A 9,944-nucleotide genomic window follows, 5' to 3' on the forward strand; every position below is an offset into this window, starting at 1 on the left:
TACTCTGATATGCACTGTTAACTGTGGGACCCTATATAGAAAGGTCTGTGCTTTTCCAAATCATGTCCAATCAATTGAATTTACCACAGGTGGGCTCCAATCAAGGCTCCAATCATGGATGATCAATGGAAACAGGATGCACCTGAGCTCAATTGAGTCTTATAGCAAAGGGTCTGACTACTTATGTAAATAAGGTGTTTATTTTTTAATAGAATTGTGTCTAGATTTGAGGAAAAACATGTATTTAATCAATTTTGGAATAAGACTAACAAAATGTGGAAAAAGTCAAGGGGTCTGAATTCTTTCCGAATGCACTGTACCTCAATCTGAAGGATACAACCCATTGACTTTAAGCAATGTTTTACCATAGGAATACAGTGCCAATTTACACAGATATGGACAGTTTAAAGTTTAGTGATGGCCAAAAACGGGTGTCTTGCTTGTCCCTTTTATTACAAAATGCCAACCTGCATCAACACAAAATACTTAGGAAATGCTCATTATCAACAATATAAACCTGAGACAAACCAAAGATGTGCAACTAAGCATTCCTGCTCCAGTCTACCAGAATGTATCACCACAGCACAGAACCTCTACCTGCCTCTGTTGCTGGACTCTTTGTATACACTGCCCTCTGGTGTTCACCTACAGTTAAGACATTTTCCAGACATTGAATGAAGCAAAGTACAGGCTTGTGGGCTAAGATGTAACTGAAAATATAGCAATTTCTCAATACTTTACACAAATGTCTTAATTGTGCAAAGACTAAACGAAAGCACTATTCTCATTACAGAAATGGAATACATTTTCAAAAATGTCAAAATTATTTGCACATAAATTGCAGTGATATTTCAACAGAATGTTTCATTTCTGTTAAGAGTGAAGGTCTGAGTGAATTGGATCCCTCCACTCTCATTTACAACTGCCACAATTGCACTTGATATAAGTCAAAAGACCATGAAAACAAATGGAGATCACAACATTGAAAAGTACAAACTGAAAAAACAAAAACCAAAGCAGAAGCTTGTATGACATGGCCACAATTTATTAGGCTTAAGTAAGCCAAAACGGGGAAATCATATCAAGTACAGTATAGGCAGACACAGCATTGTTGCATTAGTAAGTTCAACCAAACAGGTCAAGTCCAGAATCTGTCACAAGAACTACTGAATACATGAACCAAACTTAAAAATGTTAATAACTTAACCCCATGCTAATAATGACAGCAGAACAGGGGAAATCAGTACATTTTGGCTCCTCGTCTATTGCCAGTGATCAGACATGACAACTATTTTAGATTGACAAGTTGTTTCAAAGGTTATTTAAACACAGGAAGGTGATAGGCCTATAGTAAACACTTGAAAAGCCACCTGTAGACTTTTTCAAAGTGAAAAAAAAATATAACACTACTTGCTATGCCCCACGTCATTAACTATTATAATGTAATTGTCGTACAAATCTTAAACGGTATATTTAACATTTTACATGTAAAAACCAAAACAACTGTAACAGAAATAAATAAAACGCCCCCCCAAAAAATGATAACAGCAAAAATATGAAATAACAGAAGTCTGATGTATCCACATTGCTTGAAATTAATCGCAGCGCTTCCTAGATAATGTGCATTACATTTGTAATAGTCAATGCAAAAAAATGTAATTGAGTTGTATCAGAGCCCAAATCGAGGTCTGAAACCTGAGACTGTTTTTCTTCTTCTTCACAGTGTACAATGTTTTAAGCTATTCCTTCAGTGAGCCTTCCGCTATGCTCTTCCTGACTTACATACAGTACCAACAAATAGTAGACCAGAGCTTCAGAGAAACCAGTGACAAAGCAGGCAACCAAGTTAACAAAACCTGTTGCAAAAGACTCAGTAACAATCAAAATCCTGCATAACATGAGCATACTTTTTTTTTCTACACAAAAAAGTAGAATCCCTCAAGAATTCTGTTGATATTTGGTCCATGTTTTAGAAGAGTTGGTTTTGAGGAATCTATAGAAGGAAAAGAACGAGCAGCCTTCTTATGTACATTTCACAGAATATCTGGTAACAGGCTTCAGGCCCTGGTCATAATGTCTATCCAGGGAAACTACTACCGAGTGGCACATCAGACGTTCTACTCTTAACTCTCCCCAAAAAAATGCATTGGCTCAATAGTAGACATGATAGCTACAGCAGCTTCATATCATCACAGAAACAACTGACGACTTGAGCGTCAACAGTCTCTAAACTGACTTTGAGGTAACATATGTCAACATACAGCTTGTTTTGTAAACAAAGACGTCAAGCTGTATGCCAGATAAAACCCTACATCAGTGCTTTGACAGATACATAGCCCTTTGATTGCTGACATACAATCAGACAGAGCAGCATATTAACAAAAAAAAAAAAAGGTAATTTATCCTCTGAACACTTAAAATAAATGTTTTGTCTAGTGCAACCATACCAATATGATATTCAAACAGTCGTTCTTCAATACATACAAACTGTAAACTCGGTCGGCATTGGATAGAGGTGTATCCACAGATCACAGTTGGGCTGAGTTAAGCCTTCCCCACCAGGTTGGCTCTCAAAAGAAGATGGTGGCAGCAGGGAGTTCTCAGGGTACTTCAAACCTACGGAAGGCGATAAAATATATTCTATTCATCCGAACACAAAACTTAAAAGACGGGCAAAGTTCTTTACGCAGCCGGTGAAGTCAACAAAAATAATAGCCTACCATTAGAACAGCTAAGTACTTTTGTCAGGGGGTCCACTGTGTTCACTACTGATGGGTCTGGAATAGGGTCTCCTCTGTAGCATACTAGCTGGGTAGGGTGATGGCCTACTCCCTAGGAAGAGGAGAAGGACAATCTTAGGAGTAGCCCCAAAGTAATAGTTTGATATAAATCTTAATAGTGACAATATGAACATAGTCATTCAACTCAAAGGAACCTGTGACATTTTCAACTACACTAACATGGTATGAATGAATTTCACATGTATAGAAAATATGAAGATTTTAGCTCATACCTCTTGGGTTGGTCACTCCGTGACTGGGGTTAGCCACGGTGGGGTGGTAGAGGGAGGCCAGGTCACTGGGGCTGTAGGAGCGGAGGATGTTGATCATATTCCAGTCAGTCTCCATGCTGCTGCTGCTGCTGCTTGCAGAGGCTGGAGGATTGGACGCTTTGACCGGGGCATAGGCCTGAGGCCTGTTAGAGAGAGAGGTTCCTTGTGACGAAAAGGAGTTTTTCACTTGGGGTCTCCCGGAGTTCAGCAGTCTGTTGTACTCGGTCCTAAAGCTAGACGTCTCTACAGTGTCCGTTTCCCTTCCGGGAAGCCCTGAGTACCTTGGTCTCTTGCTGGAGGGTTCACCACCAAAGTCCATCGGGGGCAGACTACCGAACCGGCTGGAGAGGCACAGCTTAGCAGTGTCGGAGGGCCATACCACGCCGTTCCAATTTCTGCCTGGGCCACTTCTTACACTCTGTCCGCTCGCCCCTCTGCTGTCCGATGGGCTCTGCCTTGGTCTGTCCACTACAGACCTGTTATCTTTTGTACCTTTGGTGTTGGATTGTTCAGCTGGCTCTGTAAACCTGGACTGGCCCTGACTGGTGCGATGCTCAATCATCATCCTGTACCGCCGAGTGTCCAGGGCTGTCTCCCTCTGTGGTGGTTCGCTGGTCTGGGACTGTTTGGGACCATGAGGAGAGGCGGTAGGGTGGGTCTTCTCGGCAGATTTTCCAGGAGGCTGTGGAGTTGGGGATTTGGTCCGCCGAGGGTGTCTTCTGTCAATAGGAGGCAGTGGGAGGACATCTTTTCCCTCTAGGGCAGGGGGGCAGCCAGTGTAACGCTTCTGTTTAAGACTTCTGTTCTTCTTGATCATTTCCAACTTCTCCTTGTGAACCAGCTTCTTGTGCATGAGCAGGACCTCTGGGTACAGAGTGCTAAAGGCACAGGACGAACAGACATTTGAAATCAATGCGTTCCTTGGTATTAGGGTGGCAGAGATGGAAAGTGACACTTTTAAAGACAAATTTAATGGAGCCTCAAAGCCCTTGTCTATCTCCTTTCCTTCCATCTTCGGGTTAATAAGTACAGGGAATTTTATGTGTGCATCATCAGCAGAAGAGGAGTAAGCAGCCGTAGTAATCAATTTCCCATACTCTGCATTCACTTGAGCAAGCGGGCCGTCAAGCTTGCCACCGATGTTATTAAATCTATCCTCTGGTTTTACATTGGCACAAGGTTTGGTTGCTAGTTTGACATTGGGAGTCTGCCATAGTTTGGACCTGTTGGGAACCCGTTTATCTTCTCTGTTTCTGGGGAATTCTTTCAAAATGGGAGATGGCCCGGACACCACAGGCTTATTAGGGATGTCAGTGTATGGTTTGTCCTTGTGACGTCGATCCAAGTGATATCTCAGTGAGGTCTTCTGGGCTGCAGCATAGTCACAGTATATACATTTGTATGGCTTTTCACCTGAAAATACATTTAATTACATTAGCATATGTATGGACCAAACAACAGCAAATAGTCTTCAGATGGTTAAAATGCTGAAATAATTTCATTTAGCACACAAGCAAGCCAATCCAACTTCATGTTAACCTTAGAGCCAAATACAGGCTATAAATCTCAACTTGCAATTGTGCAGCCTATTTCTTAATCATAATCAGGCTTCCCAGTATTATATAAGGTTTACCTGTATGCGTCCTGAGGTGAATGTTGAGGTAATAGCTGGAACGGAAGGTCTTGCCACAATAACTACATTCCCTGGAGGACACAAGATGTTTCACCTTCATTCGATCAAAGCCATCTTCACTTTTATCTGTGGAGGAAGCAAAAACAGGAGATTAGTCATGTGAAGAAACCAAATAGCCTACGTACAAAAACTTGTGAAGCAAGTGCATTTGCATAGTCGACAAATGAACAGCAGAGGGAGCCATTGTAAAGAAATGGCAATTTCAATAAATGAACCTTTGCGTAACATTAAGTTGATGCATACCTGAATAGAAAGCATATCCCGGTGCTCCCACCTCTAACCCGTCTTCAGACCCCTCCTCTCTGGGGGACCCTGCTCTGGAGAGCTTTCCATCAATGGAGGCGGTGGGGCTCTCCCCCTCGCCCCTCTCCCTCTTGTGCACCCTTGAGTGGAGAACAAGCTGGTGGTACGTCCTGAACGCCCTCCCGCAGTCCTCGCAGCGGGTCGGCTTATCATTTCGACTTGACTTCTGATCAGGCTCCGGTGATGGAGTCTCGTCTGTAGTCTGTCTGGATTTCAGATCTCCATCGATGTTTTCCTTAACCCGCTTGTCGTCACCTCCTTGGCCTTCTGACCAGATGTGTGTCAGTTCCTTATCTGAGCCAGAGTCCTCGTTGTCGGAGCTGTTGTTTTGGCTCAGGCCTACGTCTTTAGCAACACTTGGACCAACTGCTACCTTTCCCTTGGTGGCAAGTTGCCAGGCCTGGTAAGTGTTGAAAGGGTCTAGTTGGGCTATCCACTTGGAGGATCTCTCTGGTGTCGTACTACTTTTCTCAGATATGGGGCGAAGGTTGAGGCCCCGTAAAAAACCTTCTTGAATGAGGGAATCTTCCCGTCTATCATTTTCTCTGTCTTCATCAGCCTCTGATTCTTTACGATGTACTTTACTGTGTTCCACCAAACTGTCTTTATCAGGGAAAAAGAATCCACAGGTAAAGCACATTTTGTAAGGCATGATTACAGGCTCTGAGACTTGGTCTTGGATGACTTCATTGATAATAATTGGACCGTCCAGGTTCTGCTGGGCCTTTGTCTTATGGAACCTGATATGGTTCCTGAGAAACCAGGGTTCCTTGAACCGCCGGCCACAAAGGTTACAGTGAAAAGTGAAACAGTCCTTGTGTGTCCGCATGTGGCTCTCCAGCTCGCTGGCATCCTCTGTGGTCCGATCACACACAACACAGCTAAACACCTCCACCTCCTTTACAGATGGCAAGCTGGGTTTGGACCTGGCCCTTTCACCTGGGATCAAGTACTCTGCCTCCACACACAAAACGGCAGGTTCAAACAACGTTGTGGGGTGCTGGGTCAGGACGTGTGGGCCCAGGTCATCTTGGTGTGTGAAAGTCTGGTCACAAAACATGCAGTCCAGGGCTTCCAGCAGGCTTTCCTCAGGCTGAGGCTCAGCCTTGTCAACGATGTTACAGTGAGGGGTCATGCTGGAGCCAGCCCCTGGCGTGCTAGCACCACTACTAATGTTTAGACTGTCTTGTCCAAGTCCATCTGGACTTTCCACATATGGCAACAACAGGTGAGTTGGCATTTCCTCCTCAAAAGTTGTGCAAATGATCTATATACTTGAGTATTTCCTTAGGCAAGGAGTTACTGGATGAAGTTGCTGAATATCATTGTGGAAGACCAGCGAAGTTAGGTCTTAAGTAGATTCCTGTAGAAAAAACAGGGGAAAACTAGTTGATATCATCATGGCAAGGTGAATTGGCCTAAGAATGCTAAAAGGCACCAAGATGACTCAAATAAAACAGAAGTTGAGTTCTCATATTGAAACTAGATATGAGACTATATACATTTCCTAGTATTATAAACTAGTGTGAAGAATGAATAATTTTTCTGCACATGGCTATTCGACAGTTTGCTATTACTGCAAAGATATGAAACATGACTGAAAAAGCCTTGGCTTGGTTATATATTTTTAGCAGTTGGATAAAATGTGGAATAACTGGATAAACTAGTTCATACAAGATGAGATATTTATAATGACGACATTGCATAAAGAGTTTGATAGTATCTACAAAAAGCTAGTAAATGTATTTGTAATTAATTTATTTCAAAACGTTCCTATTTTGGTTTCCACTTCTGAGTAAATGTATTCTGACCTAGCAGAATATGTTCATTCTTTGTTCAACAAGCCAGTGTTGGCAATCAGTTAAAGTTGTACACAGTTTCATAAGGAAGTTACAAGGAAGTTACAAGTGTCATCCTCCATGATGAGAAAACACGCAACCTAAAAAATATGAGGCTTCTCTCTATGAACCACCCCAGTCAGCCTCCTATTTTTTTTTTTAAATAAATAAGATAGTTATTTATAGTCGTATTTAATCAAACAGGTCCCCAATTTGTTCTCGAGCGATTATTGTTATGCAACGTGCTAAAACAAATGATGCACTGGTCGAGTTAATCCAACGGTTATGAATCTGTAATGCATGCCAAATGTAATGGCTAATAGGTGAAGTTTTATAGCTATAGCTATTCATGTCACACACAAAAAGATAAAATCGTGCATATCATGGATTTTCTATTTGAGACACATTTGCTATTATTCAATAACAGACAAAAGTTAACACTTTTGTAACTCGGTGTGCTAGCTATGCGGCTAAACTACATCCTGCTTACTAGCACTAGCTAGTTAAATTAACGTCTGCTAACCACCCAGATTATTTGAAGCATTGGGACAGCGGTTTCCTATCAAACATTGCAAAATTCAGCCAGTTGGATGAAATAGCTGGCTAACGTTACCTAGCTAAACACGCTAGTTCCTAATTTAGCAGGAGCAAAGTCAAAGACATCGCTAACAATTTCTGGACTCAGACATAGCTAATAAAAAAGTCATCCAAATTAACCATCATTTGAGTTCACCTTCAGAAATACTTAAAATAGCTAGCAATCAATACTGGTACACTGATTGTTGTTTGTTTCGGATAAAACTGTAACACGAAAACTCACCAATATCTACCAATTCGGGCTTTCCAGGTAAACTTTCGATTAATCGAAAATAGTTATCCAGCTAATTGTGACATAAACTGCGTGTTATGTCCTCTCGCCAAACGATGTTCAAGAATAGTAGCTACTATAGTCACCTTGCTGCAAATGTTTTATCGGTCATATTGTTCTTTTTCGACGCTTGCATCTTCACTGTGCAGCTGTTGAATTCTGAAGCGCGTTCTTAACGAATCCGGTAGCGCGTGCACGTCACAGCCCCAAAAGCGAGACAGGGACAGTCACGTGATCGAAACTTTTGATTAAGTAAATTATTCTAATCGAAAGAATAAACGAAAGTTTAATATGCTATTTCGCAAGGTCTCCGCTGCCTTGTGGGACGCACAAATGGGACGCACAAAAACGTATCTCTTATGAAAGCAAGGTTACAGAATGTCTGTAGATATATTAGGCCTGTCCTACAAAAGACGAGAACAAATGTAATCATTGCAATGGCGTGTGTGTCACGGGATGATTAGTCAACTATTGATTTGGTCTGAGAGAGGATAGGCCTAGATAAGATAATTAATTGGCTAGTGTGACTCTATTCTGTATAAGACAGATGTATGGGCTAGTACACATTTGATTGTATCCTACATCATTTCCATTTGAGACAGCCTCAGTTAGTTAGCAACTATGTCTAAATAAATTAGCAATGTTTTAGCAACTCTTTGTGCTAAGCAAAATTTTCAACGCCATGTTGACTACCTTTTACACTCCACTTCCATTGCAACAGAACAGAGCACCATTTGGGGAGGGGGGGATGGGGACCTAAAACTCAGCTACGTGTGGGATTATGTACTATGCAGGAGCAGATCATTGTGCTTTTCAAGCATTGAATGATAGCCCTTGTGACATTAGTTTGAATGTTTAGCTCAAAGGAATAAGTGGTTTATAATTAAGCAATAAGGCCAGAGTGGTAAATGGCCAAAATAGTGGTAAATGGTCAAAATACCACAGCTACGGGCTGTTCTTATGCATGATGCAACATGGAGTGCCTGGATACAGCCCTTATCCGTGGTATATTGGCCATATACCACAGACCCCGAGGTGCCTTATTGCTATAATAAACTGGTTACCAACATAAATATAACAGTAAACAATTATTTTTTTCATCATACTAGTGGTATATTGTCTGATATACCACAGCTTTCAACCAATCAGCCAGCATCCAGGATCCAAACAAACCAGTTTATCATCCATAACATGCCACAGCCTACTACAGTACAACCAATAAATATACCTACGGGATCTACCGAATGGAAAATTAACTGAATATCCATTCAAGCTATAAAAAGTGGATGAATGTATTTACTCCAAGAGAGTGTAAAGTTGAGCACAGTACTTTATTCTTTCTTAGTACAGCTGATCACCTTTCCTCTTCTTTTCATCAGAGTACTTGCATGTCAAAGCAACAGCTTCTCCCTTCCCCCACACCAGCTCCTCTGACAGCTGGCAGTAGTATAGATCTCACTGTGGTTCTTCTCTCAATCATTATGCCATTGACTACTCCAAAAAAATCTATTCACAATTTGCTTTTTTTCACATAAATGATGTACTAATCCTACTTTACCTCATGAATAGGTAAACTCGCCCTTTTGGATTTTGTGAGGGCTCAAGAAAGTCAGGAAACCTAACTAATAACAATCATATTGTCTTTGGATGTTGGATGTTAACCCCACCCCACCCAAACCCTCCTCCTTCTACTATCATAGATAAACAACATTTGAGTGATTAAGGTTCTATGTTACAGTTTTGTTAGTTTCAGATACTTTGACTTGATTAATGATTAATGAACAAAGATATTTAGACCTTTTACTTGCTTTCCTGGTTAGAAACACATATTAAATCAAATAATTATAAATATATAATAAAACAATTATATGAATTATAGGATCTCTATGTTTTACATTGGCATGATACTGTCCACAAAATAGACATTGAGATGAACATTTTCAATGAAGAAAGCATTCATCACACCCTCCTAAACCATCAGAATTTTTTTTCTCCCTATTCTGAATGGTTTAAGGAATACATCACAGTGCAGTAGTCATTGGGAGAGAAACCCATCCCCAGCTGTCAAGGGTGATGAAGAACAGTGAACAAATCCACATCGACCGCTGTCAGCAGGCATTTGCCAAAACATCTCCAGCAACTGGCTGGAACATTGCCATGGATCTCCACCCAGCCTGTATGATGAACACA

At 41.3% G+C, this 9,944-nt stretch overlaps 1 protein-coding gene across 2 annotated transcripts; it reads right to left on the bottom strand.

Annotated features, from left to right (window-relative positions):
• Positions 1-1,024: 1,024 nt before the first annotated feature.
• On the bottom strand, positions 1,025-8,181 carry LOC110492061 (zinc finger protein 217). 2 transcript variants are annotated; one of them, XM_021566043.3, is made up of 6 exons: positions 7,707-8,181; positions 4,989-6,411; positions 4,686-4,811; positions 3,014-4,465; positions 2,721-2,832; positions 1,025-2,616 (listed from the first exon to the last, which is right to left on the bottom strand). In XM_021566043.3, the coding sequence occupies exons 2-5, from the start codon at positions 6,286-6,288 to the stop codon at positions 2,732-2,734; spliced, it is 2,979 nt and encodes a 992-aa protein (XP_021421718.3). In that variant the 5' UTR covers positions 6,289-6,411; positions 7,707-8,181; the 3' UTR covers positions 1,025-2,616; positions 2,721-2,731. The 2 variants fall into 2 exon arrangements, with proteins under 2 accessions (XP_021421718.3, XP_021421719.3); XM_021566044.3 differs by having other exon boundaries at positions 7,841-8,115.
• Positions 8,182-9,944: the final 1,763 nt, after the last annotated feature.

The sequence above is a fragment of the Oncorhynchus mykiss genome, chromosome 16 (assembly GCF_057628025.1).
Source record: "Oncorhynchus mykiss isolate SJ-2025 chromosome 16, ASM5762802v1, whole genome shotgun sequence".
NCBI classification, from domain to species: Eukaryota; Metazoa; Chordata; class Actinopteri; order Salmoniformes; family Salmonidae; genus Oncorhynchus; species Oncorhynchus mykiss.

Excerpts from the sequence above, each read along its gene's own strand:
- LOC110492061 (XM_021566043.3), bottom strand. The coding sequence starts at position 6,288 with ATGCCAACTCACCTGTTGTTGCCATATGTGGAAAGTCCAGATGGACTT. Across the intron at positions 4,466-4,685 it reads TCACCTCAGGACGCATACAG|GTGAAAAGCCATACAAATGT; the intron begins GTAAACCTTATA and ends ATGTATTTTCAG. Across the intron at positions 2,833-3,013 it reads CGGAGTGACCAACCCAAGAG|GGAGTAGGCCATCACCCTAC; the intron begins GTATGAGCTAAA and ends TCCTCTTCCTAG.